Raw genomic sequence first — 17,888 nt, forward strand, 5'->3', positions numbered from 1 at the left:
AAAAAAAAAAATCTAAGTACTAAGGACTGTGCCTTTTCAAAGAGATGAGAATATGGAACCAAACCAAACTTCATGTTTTGTTCCTTGTGCTTCCTTGACTTAGATGTTGTTCAGACTATGTACATTAGGTTTCTTTCAAATATCTTGGAGTGGTAGACAGATGGATGGATAAGATTGGTGTGCTTGTGGATACAAATATGTGTTTACAGGATCATAGTCAACATTTCTGGTCATTATTATAATACCATTTCACTTTAGTATGTTATCTATACATGATTCTATTTTATGCAGGGGCAAAAAATTAATATGCACAACTCAGAAAGTAGTCCTAAGTTTATTTCTTTACATATATGAGAATAGATTAATTGCCTCAAATTAAATAAATATTTAAGTCTGTTTAATAGTAAAATTTATAATGGTCAACTACAGGGATAATAGAGCTTTTGTTGAGCATTTCCAGATAAAGGAGAGCTTGGGTCAATTAATTTCTATTATTACAGGTACCAAGATTCAGTCTCCTCAGGCCTTTCTTCCTCTTTCTCTGTATGCTTTAGATGGTTATGTCAAATTGATGGTTGACTTTCTTTCTTGACAAACCAGAAAATCCTGAAATAGTTATATTTAGATGTACAAAAATGGGATGAATAATCTCTTTCTTAAAAAATGGGTGGTCTGTAGCAATCAGTCCTGAAAACTGTTTATTTGACTTCTTGAGAAAAGAAGGGGGTTCAGTTCTGCATTGCAAGGAAATAAAATTTGGGGATATTCCAATAAGTATAATAGTGGCATGTAAATACAGATATCATCAGGTACTCTAAATGGCATGGATATCAGAACTCTGGTCCCCTGCTCTGGTAAAGGCAAATTTACATCTGAGATTTCTGAGGGTTTATCTATTTTGCTTCTCCTGTAGATTATTTCTCTTTTTTTTGATTAATTTTATGTATGAAATCTTGACTCACAATATAAGTCCAAAAATTATGAATAAAAAAGATGTGGGTTGGAATCTTCTAGATTATCATGCTAAAATGTAATTTAATATTTGTGGTCCAGGAATGTAATATCTTATCACTGAGTGTAATCACATGAGTATTAGTAATTCATTTCCTAAAAAAATAATGCCCTCCTTGCATGGAGTTTTGAAATGGGTGTATATAATCAAAGAACAGTAATGCATCTTTAGGAAACCAAATCATCCTGGAAAGTAAATACTAAGTGACAGAATATTGCATTAATAATAACTATATAATACTGACTTTGTGGGTTTCTGCCTGAATTCAGATTTGGCTGAATGAATGCAGAAATATGCACTCAGATGCTTCACTGCATGTTCTCTGTTTAAGGGACTCAAAACCAAATATTTTCTGACTTTAAGTGGTCATTAAATTATTTTCAATAACTCCATCTCCCATTGCTTCCATAAGAAGTGGAGGAGAAATTTGTAGTTGTTTAATCAATTTTTACCTGCTTAGGTAAACCATTGATGACTGACCTGTGCTACATGACTTTTTGTCAAATACAAAAGTAAAGCAAAAAAGTAAAAATTTTTATCCTTGTGGTGGGGGTGGTGAAGGGGATTTCTTCTATTGAGCTATAAATTTTTTTCTGGGAGGTTTCAGTTGCACTTGCTTGCTGGTTTTGTTCTGGAGTATTTTAATAAAGTTATTGATGTTAAGGATATGATAATAGAGTTATTTCTTAGAAGAGACTTTTGGACTGCTTCTATCATGATGGGCTGTCCAATAAAGCAGGAAGTTATAAAATGAAAATTATTTACTTTATTCAAGGATTTATATGTGTCAGTCTTGCTGGTCATGTCTTACCACAACAAGCTTTCCTGAAAAATGAACCATATTCTGCAACAAATGAGTTACTTGATATGCATAAAGAGAAAGGGCTGTAATGATTTCAACATGGTTTTAACCTGGAAGGATAACTAATGGATGTAGAATAGAAAGGATTTTTTTTTTAAATACTTCAGAGTGCATTAGAATAATGAGCTAGTTACTGGTAATGGAATGAGAATAAACAAGGCCGTTTTTATGGTATGGCAAATCAGACATCAATTATGTGGCCAAGCAGCACTGAAGGATGTAGCAGACTGGGAATTAATCTGTAGTGTTAATTGATTATGAAATCATTTGATAGCCTTTGGTTTTATTGAAATGATTCTAAGAGTGCATCATAAACTCAAAATCCATTATAGGAGAGGCACCACATTCTGTACTAATCACATTCTGAGCCTAATCTCAGTAGTGGGCCAACTTCATACAACAGTGAAAATCTTATTTTGATTTTTGCAGCTATTTTGCCAAAAATAACTAGGGAATTATGCATCTTTCTGGCCATAACTATGAGTACAATTTGGATCCAAATGCTTTAGTTTTACAACATGAGTATCTTTGTTTCAGTGTTGGTATATTTAGTTTAATGACACGTGCTCTTCATCTTTCATGTATATTTAATTTGCTTGTTCAAAATAGAGGTAAGTGCGCCGAGTACTTCTACTTGAAGAGGCAAAATGATACAACATTTACTGGTTAATACTGTCTAGCCTCTGTGCAAGGTGGCAGATACCAGATTCTTTTGGATTGCAAGAACATTGCACTTTTGGGGCTATTTTTGCACTCCTTCCCAAGGTTTTTGCCCTTGGGTTGCATGGGAGAGCACCAGATGGCAAGAGGGCATCCTGCTGTGCCTCTGGTGTTTTAATGGCTGCTCTTAGGCCAGATGTGGTGCCTGCTGTGCCAGGCTGCCATTTTTTGAACTGTGTTTTGGAAGGACTTGCTTTGTCTTCTTCTCCAGTTCAGTCTCCTAAGGCAGCTGCACCTTCTTCCTTTCAAAGTTAGAGTGATTGCCATATATCCATAACACTTAAGTTCCAAGTGGTTTATAACCTCCTAGCAGCTTTTTCTCTTGCTGCTCCTAATGCAGAAGTCCCTGCCTTTTCCTCATGGAAGGTCTGGCCTGTTTGACAGCCGTACTCATTTTGACTGCCTCACCTCTGCCTTGCACATTTCTCTTTTGGCTGCTTTCCACTTTCTTCTCCTAAGGGCAGGAGACCTAGGGCTGTGGAGAAGTCAGAATGTAATGATAAAAGGAAGATGAAATGGCAAAAAACAGTAGTCTGCAGTGCCAAAAGCATAAAGAGGCAGACTATAAATCTGCACCACAGGTTGGGGAAGGCAGAGGTGAATTATGTGGCCATTCAGGATAGCTGCATGGCTGTGCTCTGCGCAGTCAGAGTTTTGCTCTCTCAGGTGAGTTTTGACATTCAGTTTTACTTCTTTTTGAGAACAAATGTTGTGCTAGACACCAGGGGTAGTTCCCATTTTGCTGGAACGTATCAAGAGGTTTCAAGTTCTGCTCAGGCAGCCACTGGAGATTGGCAAGAGAGATCTCATTTTATTGAGTAATTTGAAAAAAAGAATGAAGGAACCATAGCAAAAATGACACCACCAGAAACTTTTGTCCCCCATAATTCTGCTGAATGATGTTACCTCTTCATACTCACGTGTACTGAGCAATGAGAATTCTGGGTGTATGGGAGGAGGTGCAAGGTAGTTGAGCCAGTCTGACATTATTTGGTCACTAGTGCATATAAACACTCTTCTAGAGCCACTTTTACATAGGTACCATAGGTATCTTTAATGGTATTTGATTGAGATTAAAAAAGCTGTTGGAGTGGATGCTGTGAATGCATATTAGGAATATTACTTAAAACCATAATCCTTGATATGATAAACCATAACAAGTCTGAAGGACTCATAATGGCTTATCATGTCAATAAAATGCACTTAAAAATCCCCAAGTGATTAGAAGGAGCCATTTCAGTCTATTATATCAATTGTTATATGCTGAGAGCATGAGAGATTTATTTTTCTTTTCCATCCTCTGTTTAAAAAAAAAAAGAAAGAAGGAAATTAAATCATAATAAGCTATGTTCAAATAGAATCAAGGTACAAAAATAAACCCACAGAAGGAGATTTACAAATTATGGAAGGCAGTGAAAAGTTATTTCCAAGGAGAAAATACTCTCATGTTGCATTTTGTCTCTCATTTTTAAGCACCACAGTATGGCTGACGGATGAAGTGCACCCTTGCATCAAAGATATTACTGTTGAACTGGCAAGAAGTATAAATTAAACATATTGTCACAAGGAATCAGAATAATTTTGGCACTTACACCAAGTGTTGACCTCCATCATTTATACGAAGTGATGAACTCCATCACTTGCACACAGGAAAAACTGAATTGACTTTACTACCCCACGTGGTAGTAAATGCTCAGCAGCAGTTGTAGCAGAAGAGGGTGGTGATATTTTTCCTAAACTCGTACTTTTCCTGAGTGATTTTTCCAGGCATCTTTTCCATGGGTGGACAAAGTTAAGGATGTAACCCCCAAGTTCTTGAGGGTGACAGGGGCCCTGGTGTTTGTTCTTACCGCTCTGACAGCTTCACCCAGGGGCAGTGGCTCTGGAGCAGATGTTGGTGGGTAGTTTTCCATCCTGGAGGTCTGTCAGACTGTGTGTTCCCCACGTGTGCCTCTGCCTCTTGCCCATTTGGTCTTGTTACCTGGCCTGTGAGGCTCACCTAGATCCAGTTGGTTTTGGGAGGTGGCAGGAGAATCTGCCTCTGAGAGGGATGAGCTGATTTTGGGAGTGGTTACTGTGCTGGCCCAGTGTTCATCTTAGCCATGGCAAAGCCTTGTTTGCTAACCTCTACAGTTGAGTCAGGAAAGCTTGGAATTGTTTTCTGCTGATAATAAATGAAGATCTCTTATTTTGCTTGTTTGTGTGCTCTGAACTGGATTACACAGCCGTTCTGTAGCGTGTCAAACAGACCTGAGCTGGCTCTCTGGGGCCAGCTTTGCAGATGGGTCTGGGACAGTCTCAAATAGCCCCTGGGGGCAGATTGCTGGTGAAATTGGTGTCACGGCTCCCCAGGCTGGCGCAGGAGTCAGAGGGAGCGGCGAGGGCTGCTCGGTGTCCTGCTCTCAGCAGACAAGCTTAACCTCTGCAGCGCACACGTTTCAGCTGTTTAATGTCTGAATAGCTTAAGAGCATTCTGGGAAAGTGCATTTTTCTCTCCCAGCAGTATCCCTGCTATCTCACTTGCAGATATTACATCTTACATTTAATGCAATCCTTCCAAACTGTTCGTGTTCTCAAAGCCTGAGTCGTGCCTCTTTCTGCTCGTACAGAATTAACCTGTTCAGTCCTGCACCCCACTCGTGTGCTCAGGGTGTCCCTGGGACAAGGATATGTGGGGCTGCTGATTTTGGGGATCCTTCAGCAGTGCAGCTGGCAGATAGGCAGGAGAAAGAAAATAAACAGGTCCAGGAGGTGGGGGAAAATGAGCTGGTGGAAGCCAGGGGAGGGAAGCAGTGGCAAGTAAACACAGCTGAACAAGAGGAAAAAGATGTTTATGTATGCTTGTTTAAGGTTTGCAATGGGGATAGCTGCAAGCCTGTCTGTCAGGACAGTTCCTCCCCTCACAGTGCTGTGAGCCCTTTGCCTTATTTACATGCTGTTATATGTGAGTAAGAAATTTGGCATCCAGTGAGGCTTGGCAGAGATAAATGTAAATGGTTCACGAGAGCTGCAGTTTGGGGCTCAGCTGAAATAACACGGCAGAAGAGGCACATTCCCACCTGTACATGCACACGTATGTTCGTTTGTGTGTGCAGGGCTGGCTTCTGCCCAGGAGAGGAGGCTGCTGATTGAATGGCTGCTAGGCAGGGACAGCAATTTAAGAATGACTTAAAAACGTACATCGGGTTAAAAAGGAGATGGCACCCTAAGAAACATCCAGAGATTGCATATCCCAAATTATCAAAGCTGAGGAAATGTTAGACATGGAAACACAGCCTCTGCATTGTTAGTCTGCATTGGGCTGCACATTCTGGAGAATATTCCAAGATTCATTTTTCATTTTCTGATATCTTGTTGGGGGGAGAGACGTGTAGTTGAACAAAGTGATCAATAAAAGAACAAATAAGGAACAAATGCTCAGAATATTCAAGATAAGATTTTATTGTGCAGAAATCTCTGAACAGGACATTTTTCAATCCGTTCTGTTATTTTTAAAATATTTGTTTGACAGGCTTATGTTTCAGGCACACAGAAAGATAAAATAATGTTTTAAAACCCCAACAAAGATGCTAGAGAAACTAAGTGGAAGAAGTAAGCTGGGAACAAAAGGAAACCAGCAAAATAAATCTGAATAACTAAAATAAATAAAAAATACCATAAATAAATGTACTGTTTGGATTTTTTACCTATTTTAAAATCTGATAGTATCTCTAGATTTTAATACGTTGAACTAGAAATGTTAAAGAAATTATGAACGTTTACAAACATGTGAAAATGTTATGAAATTATAAACTGTTATAAAAATGGCTAAATTACATCTGTCCAAATGATCACAGAAAATTCTTTGGGAATAATATTTTACGGTTTTTAAATACCTTGTCTTTGTGTCCCCTAGGAACTTCAAAAGAGCATTATGAGGGAGAGAAAAATGAGAGGAGCCTGTTTACAAGTATTTGTAAGGTGATAAAAAATAGTTGTTTAAGACAGAGTGCTTAAATACATCATCTGCATTCATCACATGTGTCTGCATGTGTGGATGTTGTATGGTTTATGTGGCATGCAGTCCTGTCTTATTGCAGTTGTAGGAATATTCGTGGCTCACTGTGACTTAGGCACATAAAACTGTCCTTTAAGAGATAATTTGTGTTATTTACTGAAGAGAAATTCTTACACAACAGCATAGTATCAGTAAATTAGTGTTTTCTTTGTTTTGTTTTATGCTTTGGGCTAAAAACAGGTGAAGCTGGGATAAGTTTGTTTGTGAAAGCTTGGTGAATACTAATGAGAAGAAAAATCATCCCAGTCAAACTGAATAAATTCTGTGGATAGTATGAAGGATTTTCAGTGATCCATATTGTCCTTGGACTTGGCTGTTGCATTGTACTTTAAATGGAATTGATTGTGTGGTTGTAATGAAAGTAACGGATTGATTTCTATACAGAGTTACACAGGGTAAATAGAAAAATGTTCTTGTCTTGACCTGCATTCATAAACTAAAAATCAGTGGCTTTTGACCTAATCCTTAATAAAAAATGCAAATGCAATATAGGAAATCAGAAGGTTTCTTTAATTCTTAGAAAATCAACTGTTTATCAGGTTTTGTTTTTGTGCTTTCTTGGATTTGAATTCATTTTGTTCAGGAATTCTAGTAACTGTAATCTATTTTCTCTTCAAGGAAATGGTACTTTTTGCTGTTCACAGATTTTTGAAAAATACATTTGACTGTTTCCTTTCTTTTTATTCCTTTTGCCTTAACTACTTGGCATTTTCCTTTATTTTGGTAGAATATTTATGATTTTTAGTACCTTCTCTGATGAGCAGTTTTGTCAGTGTGTGACCCATACATTTTAGGTTGCTACTACATGCACTATCATAGATGATTTCTAAAAGATAGTTGTTTCTGAACTGAATATGCAGATTAACAGCTTTATGTTGTAATAAAAGGAGGATAGCTGTTAACCGAAATAAGGCGCAGCATTCTTTCTATTTGAATAAACCTAACAAATGTTTATATTATTGCAATGATTATCTCAGTAAAAGGTCATAGAGATATTTATGATCAACATCTATTCCTCTTTTTTTTTTTTTTTCTTTTTTGCATGTGTGAGATTGCGGTTCGGGCCCCAGTAAAACGCACAGCCCAGCTGGTAAATTCTCTCATTGAGCTGTAAGCCAGGACTACAATAAGCAGGATCCAAGTTGCTGCATTCACCGGTTCCTCGGTGAATCTTGTGACTTTATTTTTGGTGCTTAGGGTTTAATTTCTCGCTGAAGTAGAGCAGCGCATTGTGGCGCCGCACAAACAAGAAGAGCAAAACAATAGAAACCCCAACGCACCGACGGCCACCGCTACCCCATTGTAGCTTCCAAAGGCCTCTATTCTTCCCAGCCCACTTGATATCCTGCAGGTTGTGGCAGTACAATTCACAGGAAAAGCTTAGACATTGAGCTTGCACGCTTCTTGACTCCATTTTAAACCCTTTGTTCACACCGGGGTGGCATTTTTTCACACCACATGTGGCAGCTTTGACTCCTATCCAGCTTGTCGTATAGAATCAAAGTCTGTGATTTCTTACATCCCCAGTGTTGTCTCCTGAGTTGGTGTATTCTTTGTTGCTCCCAAAATATTACAAATCTTAATTTCAGACCTAGGCTTTTAAAGCTTTACAGACTGTGGGATAAGACAACTGTACCTGCACACTTAGATTTCCTTAAAATCAAAGCTGTTTGCAAGGGAGGGGAAGAGATATTTTCCCCTCCCTCTTCTCTTTTAAGAAAATCTCAACACTGACAATTAAAAACCATGTGGTGAATTTGATATATATTCATTCTGCCTGATGTATGTTTTGCAGAAAATAATTAAAATAATATGTAATACTATTTATTTTTGTATTTGTAAATTATCTGAGTGCTCGTAGTTTGTTTCAGTATTAAAACATTATTCATCTTAAGAGATTCTTTTGTTGCACACAGACGTCATCTGTTGTGCTCTCTTTTCTCTACTTTCCCAAAGAAAACCTTCATCTGCAATTTTGCTGAAAGTTTCATGAGCCATATCAGTAATAAATTATCCTTCAAACTAATTTTGGAGAGAACAAAATAAGTCAATCAATATGAATGCCCCTAAGAATATACATGTTTTGAAAGTTCATTGATGAAATATATATTGCTTAAATTAATGTCGTTCAGTAGAGCTAAAACGCCACTTGACTCCTAAAACAAATGTTAAAGTATATATTTCTTACTAAGAGACTTTACCCGGGATTGCAAGTGCAAAGTGACAGGGCAACAATAATATTTGGATAAAAATTGTCACAGGGAATTAATGTAACTTGTACTTCACACTTTTTGATATATTTTTTTAATGATCAATGAAAATTAAATGGATGTATGATTTGAAAGAACGTTCTCAGTTCCCCGTATATTTACAAATCTGTACATTCATTGTTGCTGGTTCACTCAGCTGAAGATAATAGAATAATTTCTCCTTGGCACATATGCTAGCCTGTACATTGACATGACACCCTAATAAATATTTTGACTCGAGAGCTGTTGTTTGTTGCTGTTTGTCAGGTGGTTAGAATGGTCTTTTGGCTGCCGCTCCCCTCGCGAACTAAAATATGAAAATGTATGCTTTCAATCTAGCAGCTTTCTTACTGCATTTTATCCATTTTCTGACTGCTTATTCTTTCTTTAAAATACAGTACTGCTGTGTGCTTAATGCATACTGCTTATTCACAAAAATCCACCTAATTGCTTATGGTGTTTATGAAATTCTTACACTGGTTTATGTTTGCTTTTAAGAATGACATGAAATTGTGTTATGTAAGAGAATAACTCAGTAACAGCCTCTAGGAAGACAAAACAGCACTGTTCTTTTCTGGTTTATAAAAATATAATAATATGGCTGTTTGTTTATGGAACATTAGATGTTAAGTTGTTAAATCATCTTAGCTGGTCTGACATGTAGCAGCACCGAATAACAGAAAGCCTGTTCCAATTAATCTTTATTTTGTATTTCAGTCCAAAATCTCAAAGATACAAACTCACCCCTAGTAATAATTAGTTTTCAATTAGAAGCACAGATATATTAGCTGATCTGCTAAAAAGCAGATTTTGTGTAATTAAAAAATTTTAAATTTCAAAATATATGAAAACAAACATTTAACTCATAGTTGTTTGAGGATTTTTTTGTCTGTACTTTTTCAAAAAAAGATGAACACTCAAAGAACACATTAAGAACCCTTATTTAAAAATAGTTTTATTTTGCATACTAAATGATACAAAATTTATAGAGGTGTTCTTTGAGAAGATCAATGAATACTTTAATAAAATTACATTAAAATGGATTTTTAAAAGTTGCCTATTACTTAAAAAAAGTAATTAATCTAAATTAACATTTCTATAGACAAAATGAGACATTGTTTATTTCTTTTTTTGCCAAGCACCTTAGCAGTTTCTCCAGTTTAACTTGCTAAAAAGTCCAGACATTCTGAAAGCAATTTTAGATCATACAGAAAGAGTTGTTTTATGAAAACTGAAGCTATAAAAAGATATAGATATAAAAGATATAACTATAAAAAGCCTTTTAGAATCCAATACAGTAATTTATGCTAAGCATTTTTTTTCCTAAGCATGCTATAAGGAAACAAACATAAAATACTCATGCAAGCTTGCCCATTTACTATTTAAATATTAAAACAGTGACTCAGAAAAGCAATGTACACACACTTAGCAGAAAACTATTTTACTATAATAGTTATCTACGTCTAAACTTGACATCACACAGCATTTTTAGAAGATTCAAGTATGAATTTCTCAGAAGGAAGGCAAGTTCAGTAAGTGTATCAAAATTAGTTTACCTACTTTCACAGCGCATAATTACTGAAGAAAAGCATGATCTTATTTCATTAAAGTGTCATGAAGCAGAAACATAGAATAAGCATTTGTCAATATCCATTCCAGAAAATCCCAACTTTTATTTCTCGGCATTTCTTACTTTTCCCCATGTTTCTTCAGACCCTCTTCAAGTTAATATTTCTTCTATTTCCAGAAAAGAGAAAGAGTGTGCGTGGGGGGAAACCCCAACAACAAAACCCCACAAACAATCAGCAAAAACATAATTGGTTTATATTGCCTTTCAGCTTGTGGCCTGTCCTCATATTATTAAATCAGATCATACGTACTCCCCTAAAATTCAGCTTGGAGTAATCCTCTGCTACTTAAGGCTGGATGAAAAGAGTACTCATTGTGAATTATGTTTCATCTGTCACAATAACCTTCTTTATTCTTTAGTGCACCTCCCCTTTGCCTGCGGCAATTAGAGAAAATAGGTATGCCTTGAAGTATGAGATAGTGGTATCGCAAAAATATATATACTGATGTCATCTGCAGACAACCCTGGGTTAGCAGCACCCTGAAGAATATATAAGCCCTTTTTGATGCAATCCAGATTTTGTTAGCACAGACTAGAGGCTGGCATATTGTACAAGGAGTAGGTGCTGATGGCTTTCACTAGATTATTGTTTTTTTGACAAGCAATGACCAGAGATTTTGCCATTCCATTAAAAGAAGAGTAAAAACTTGCTTACCGACTGACATTTTCCACGTTAGCTACAGTTCTGTTTGTTTTTTTAAATTCGGAGATATAAGAGAATCTTTTTCTTCACTCCTCCCTGAAATTCCTGGAGTTCTGTTGAACTCTTTGACTGAACATTTCAGCTACATTTTCTCAGTGGTTTAGCATGATTTTCATAATTTCTTGCAGCGGTGTAGACATTTAACTGTTTCCTCTTTAAAATAAAATGCATATTAAAAAAAAAAAGTTGATCAGTAAGGATCAAGAATGTTTTTGTACTAGTATCGAAGAGCAAAATCCATACTATCAGATTTTAGTTTTCTGAATTATTTGTCTTTCTATATCAAGGGGAAAAAAGAATATAAAGTCTTTTAGGGTTATAGTCACCACTCTCAGGTTATTCTATCTACTAGAATATCTGTCTTTTCTTTAAGACTATCCACTTTTTTGTATTTAACAAACAAGCAAAAAACAATTTTTTTTACTATATATTTTTACTTTTTGAATTAATTTTGGAGCTTTCCAAGTTCACATTTGTTTTTCTCCTGTATTATTTTTAAAGCCTTTTGGCAGCAAACCTCCAGTCAGTATCTTGGTTTGAAACCCCTCACGATTCTGGACTGTTCATACTGATTCCAAATCAGCCTCCCTTGCACTTTAAGAGGGCTGATGTTAAACTGGGAAAGATTAAAAGAGAAAGCACCTTAAAAAAAAATAAAATTAAGTGCTAAATCAAGCAGGTTAAAACAAAGAGATTCTGCTGTGAGGCTGGTCTAACATTAAAACACTGTTATTAAAGTTCCTAAGAAATTACTATACTACAAAAACCAATAATACTCGTGAATAAAGGAAGAGAGTTTGGCCCAGTGCACAGGTTTGGGCACAAAAGTGCTTGCTAAGCTATCTATTTCACACATGCAACGACAGAAGGTTCGATATTCATTCGATCGATGACTGAAAAGGCACAATGGCAAAATCGGACGGACTTCTTTTCAAATACAGATCTCCGATGTCCCCCTACAGTCTGCAGTCGCACGGCTGGCGGTGTGGCACAGACGGAGCAAGGGTTACATCAAGGCTGTTCTCTGGACCGTGCAAACAGTCTAGACCAATGACCTGCATCATCGTGCCCTTTGAAGAAGAGGCAAGTTCAGTCACGACGAAGAAAAATCAAGGCGTACCCCTTTTAACAATAGGGAGCAGCTCGTGGCTGCAAAGAGGTAAGCAGGGGTAAGCAAAAAAGGCATCTGCTTCCATGGTTACAGGCCAAGCATGGGAACCTTGCTTTTGAAGAGGGACAGTTCTCAGGCTCCCTCACAGGCTATGTCATGCATTATAAGCAAAGGCAGGTTGAGCTGAAATCCGCAGAGTTATTTCAGAGTAAAATGATACGCGAGCACATGGCTGTTAGCAAAAAAAAAGTCACATGACTGTTTAGAAGCAGCCTTGCACTGTTTCTGAATCGAGCCTTTAGTTCGGGGCACTTTCTTCTTCTCTTCTTTTTTTTTTTTTTCTTTTTTTTTTATTTTTTTTTTTTTTTAAATTTTATTTTTTTATTTTTCCCTCTCTGCTTTTGCAGCAAAATAAGAAAACTGGGAGGAGGTTTATACAAAACAAACATTTGTTTGATACACAAGATTCTGACTATTCTCCTTCTCTAAACTGAAAAAAGGTCAAGGGTCAATGTTTTTTCGTGACAGGGCCACAAATCCTTTTGTTAACGTAGCTTTAGCAAGTGCCATTTAAAATAAGATTTTGCTTTTGTTTCCAAATGCATATTATTATTATTAGCTTGACAGAGTATGAAAGTAACGAATTTCTGTTTCTATGCAGTAACTTTTTTGTTGTAATATTTTGCCAGTTCTTTTTTTCTTCATTTCTGGGCTCTGCAATGCTAATTTTCGAGATATGCTCTTCTAGAAAAGACAACTAAAAATGCACACAAAATCAAAATGTAATAATCCTGCCCTTTTCAGAGGGAAAGAAAATAGAATTATCAGCAGGCATAGGTAGTAAAAACGTGATCAGTGACTATACGCCTGTGGTGTAACCACTAACCTTTGAGAATCATTATGTTTGTACTTTGTTTCTTTTTGCTTTGTTATTCCCTTAGCTGCTACGTGTTACATTTCCTCCTGAAAAATTAAAATGTGCGGTGTATTTGCCATGACATAGGTGTGCCTGGTTTTTGAATTGTGTTTATTATATCTCTTCTGTGACATTTTAACTGTTTGTGGTTGTTTGTAAATTTTGATGGCTTACTATTTTATTAGAATTTTATTGTTAAAGACTTTGCTTTAATAGCTTCTGTTACATACTCCATGGTGGTCTGTATTATTACAAGCTACAGCATTTGTCTTCTTATTATCAGTGTGAGGTTAATTTTATTCCAACTATTCCTGTTAAAATTGGGACGGGGAGGATGACAACAACAGTGGGAGGGAAATATCTGGTGAACAGTGGGACAGAGTTTAAAGTTCCAAAGACACTAATAATTACTCACATAATTTCTATCTGTATTTTTTCCTGCTGTTTAATAACTGTAGGGACCAGTGGTACTTGGAAGAATTTGTATTGCTATCCTATAAATGTAATTAATATTTATGAGTGTATAAAGGGCGATATTTTCTCAGGGTGTATTCTGAACTTTTCTTGATCTTTAGGACAGTTTAACTTCAGACTGAAGTCTGTGTATTTGAAATGAAAGGATGTATGTGAACTGACTGTAAGTTGCCCTCAAATAACAACAGGCTTTTTTTAAAAAAGTTTTTGGCCTACCCTGGGCATTTATGGGCCAAAATTGTCCAAGAAGAGAACCCCAAAAATTGCATAGGAAAAAATAAACATGCATAAGAAATACAAATATTCCATATAAACAATTAAATATTAACCATAAAAAAATAGGTAGCTGATTATCTTAAAATGGTCATGATCTGGATTAATTGGATTCATTCTGGATATTTTTTACCATGCATATTAATTCAGTTTTCAGCTGGACTTTGACCTGCTTGCAAGCTGTACCTTTTCTGCAGAATGCCCATTAACTAGTCTCATTAGTCTAAGAGAAAAATCTTTTTGCTGTTCTTTTGTGTAGACTGTTAGTTGTAATAAGACATTTGATATTTGTAATAAGACACTTCCTGCTTAACTACAGATGCATGTTAATGATGGCAAACATCTTCATATACTCACTGCACTTTACAAATTCATACAGTATGTGGAAATGTTGTGTCTTCAGGTTTATTTAGGCTATGTGAAATTCTCTCAATTTTTATACCTTGCAATGATAAATTAAAATATTAAATAATCGTCACGTGTATGGCACAAACTGTGCAAAAGACAGTGCTGTTGCATTTGGTATTCAAACACTGCTTAAAATTATTCTCGTGCTAATGAAACAGTCTGTTTTAACTTTTTTTTTTTAAAGAAAAATATTTGCTACTGGAAGGAAGGGTTTTTTAAGTGGAAGACTTTCTTGTCCATTTTAATATAATTGATAAGAAAATAATTTCTAGATTCACAGCTATCTGCACAGTTTACCAAGGAGAGGATCTGATCTTAATTATATTCATGCTCATTTCTTGAAATAGTAAGTCTTCTCCTGTAAGGAGCTGAGGGTGGAGCACTGCAATGAAAGATGTGTAATACTTGGTGTTGAAGGGAGAAGTTGCATCTCTGTGAGCAATGGAAACATGATTGTGAAACCATTTAGTTTTATTTCCCTTGGTGTTGTAGTAGGGTGGTTTTCACCATGAGCTGATGGCTTGCCCCAAAGAACACATGGTCCTGTCCTTCCTGTTGTTGACACAGGTACTGCAAAACCTTTGGGCAGTTGCTTGAGCCATGTGCCAACTTTTCACCTGGTTCATTCAAATGGAAGTTCAGGCTGCCAGTTTGAGGCCTCTTACTCCATTTCAGCCAGTGGTAACCAAGAGCCAGACATTTCTCTTTTCCCTTTTGGGCCATTCCTTTAAATAGAGTAAATAATCTAAACATCTTATTCCCCTTCTTAAATACCTTTAAGTGCCTCAAGAAGCACCACTGTTTTGTAGCCTCTATTGTGGTATAGAAGCCAATTTAGCTTCTCTGAACCAAGGCAGAAAACAGAGAGAAGTAGAGTTTGTTGGTTGGGGTTTTCTTTAATAAGGAAGATGCCTCCTGAATGGTTTGCACAGAAAGGATTATCAGGCACAATTTTTTCATAAGCAGCACAGTTCATGCCTCTGCTATCCCCAGAATTATTTTTTTTTTCCCCCACAAGAGAGATAAACAAAGATTTTTTCATGGTTTGCTCTAGGCAAGGTTTGCTGTGTCACCAGTTTATTTTATGGGAGTTTTAGACTGAATTGCTCACTTGAATTTAAAAAAAAGAAAGAAGTTTCAGCTGTCATATGCCAAACCAGGACAAAGAGGCCATGATCTTGTTCAGTGGAGATGAGAATTCTGCACTTTGGGACCTTCTTTAAGCAGTTTGCACTCTGGCTTTTGGCAATTTTGACACTGTACTTTTTTATGATATGCAACAATGTTGTAAATCATCATTTCAAGGACAGTAGTTTATGATGTTGCACATCCTAATAATCTACTGGATAAAACAAAAGTAGTGAAAACTAAATGAAACCCCAGGTTTTAGTCTGGTGGTACAAGATGAATTACAATTGACTGAAATTTTAGGAAAAGGTTCCTTTTAATCCATGTTTCTAAAAGCTCTGCCAGGTTAATCCCCACCAAAAATCCTTTGATCTTGTTCTTCAGATAATCCTTTTCTACATTACCTTAATGACACAGAATACTCAAACCTGACTGTGGACTTGCTAAGACCAAGGACTTGAAGAAGCCTATGAAGCAAAGAATCACTAAAGCTTAAAACTGTGGTGTTTGAATTTTGGTAGCCTGTGAAAACCTCTAGACTTTCCTCCTTAAAATCAAGAGCCCTGATAGATCAGTGATGTCAGCAAAAGTTATTTGCTTTTGGTCCTGTACATGGATTTGCTTTGTTATGAACTTGGGAATGACTAACTGCATTCACTTTGATTTAGGATACAAAACAAATTAAATCTCTCTGGCTCCTGAGTATTCTTCTTGGTCTATAATCCCCACTACAAAAAGCCTCAGAAAGTCTGATTAAGTTATTGCCCCTTATTCAAGTCTCCTTCAAAATGAATTTAATAGAAATAACAGATGCAAGATGAACTCTCAAATGATCAGAAAGTCACATTTTCTCTCTCAGTGTCATAGTTCTGTAATGTTTTGAAAGGGAAGTTTGTTGATTCCAGGAGCATTTCAGGTGTATGAGGTTCTTTTCAGGGCCTTCATTTTCTGAGCCTCTGTTATTGATAAGTAGAAGTCCCTTTATATCCTGGTCTCAGAAAGGGAATCTTTAACATTACAGAAATAATGTTAGTCCAAGATAACCTGAGATTTCTGGTAACTTTTTAACAGACATGCAGAACAGCAGCAATAATAGCTTTGTTCTTGTGTAGAACCTGGCTAAGTTAAAATCACTATCACAAGAGGTATCATCTCAGGGCAAAAATATTTATTGCTAAGAGCTGGTCATGCCAAACAGCCATAGATTGCAGAATAGTTTTAGTTGGAGGGGATTGAAAGATCACAAACTTACAGAATATTCTGAGTTGGATGGGACCCACAAGGATCACCAAGTCCACCCCTAAAGTGAATGGTCCATACAGGCATCAAACTCACAGCCTTGGCATTATTAACACCTTGTTCTGACCAACTGAGCCCATCTCAGGGTCAAGATGATCTCGTTCCAAGCCCCTGCCATGAGCAGGGACACTGGGCTGAGTTGCTCAGTGTCCCATCTGCCCTGGCCTTGGACATTGTCAGGGAGGGAGCATCCAGAGCTGCTCTGGGCAACGTGTGGCCGTGTCCCACCACCCCCAGAGTCAAGAATTTCTTCCTAGTGTTTAATTTATATGTATTTTAGCTTAAATTAATCCCCCCCCCCCCCATCTTATTGCTACAAGCCCTTGTAAAAAGTCACTTCCAGTTTTCTAAACCTCCTCAGATATTGAAAGTTTCTCTCAAGCCTTCTCTCCTCCAGCCTGAAAATTGCAATTCTTCCTCTTGTCTTCACAGGAGAGTTGTTCCAGCCCTCTGATCATTTTTGTGGCCTCCTCTGGGCTCTCTCCAACAAATCCATATCTGTGCTTTTCTGAGAGCCACAGAGCTGGACACAAAATTCCAGTTGGGGTCTCATGAGAGTGGACTACAGGGCAAGAGTCATCAGCTTGCCATGCTGCTTTGGATGCAGCCCAAAATATGATTTGCATGAAGATGCATTAATATAGAAAACAATAGAAAATAAATAGAAAACAATGGAAAACAAGTAAAAAATATGGTTGCTTTTGCCTAATATTTTCAGAAGATCATCACAATGATTATCTTTATTTAAAGTGCCTTTTTCTCAGCATTTGCCTCTTCCTTTTAAATTTTTTGTTTCATATTTGATTTTCCCCTTCCCTAACAAAGAGTTAATAATGAAAGAGGAAGTTTTAAGGGAGAAAAATTGTCTATTTTTTATTACATGCCAAAAATATGCCTTTGGTAGAATGACTGCATCCCATTTCAGAATCAGGGGAGGAAATTTGCTTGTATTTGTATATATTGAAGAGCTCTGTAAGTTATACATTACTGACAAGAATTACATTTAGACTTGAAAATAGGGTACTTTGCAAACTAGAGCAATCATC

The 17,888-nt window shown here is 36.7% G+C and overlaps 1 protein-coding gene across 8 annotated transcripts in view; it reads left to right on the top strand.

The window, feature by feature from the left end:
• LOC130252166 (uncharacterized) overlaps positions 1 to 17,888 on the top strand; it is a 306,913-nt gene that overhangs the window by 66,657 nt on the left and 222,368 nt on the right. For 6 of the 8 annotated variants that reach the window (XR_008840312.1, XR_008840311.1, XR_008840309.1 and 3 more), the window contains exon 1: positions 12,097 to 12,392. Coding sequence is in view for 2 of the 8 variants with exons in the window: in XM_056489452.1 (XP_056345427.1) it covers positions 12,140 to 12,392 (253 nt within the window). In the remaining 6 variants the exon portion in view is untranslated. Of the gene's footprint in view, positions 1 to 12,096; positions 12,393 to 17,888 lie in introns of those variants that run through there. The other 2 variants (XR_008840314.1, XM_056489461.1) reach the window with 2 other exon arrangements.

The sequence above is a fragment of the Oenanthe melanoleuca genome, chromosome 1, assembly GCF_029582105.1.
Source record: "Oenanthe melanoleuca isolate GR-GAL-2019-014 chromosome 1, OMel1.0, whole genome shotgun sequence".
Classification (NCBI taxonomy): Eukaryota; Metazoa; Chordata; class Aves; order Passeriformes; family Muscicapidae; genus Oenanthe; species Oenanthe melanoleuca.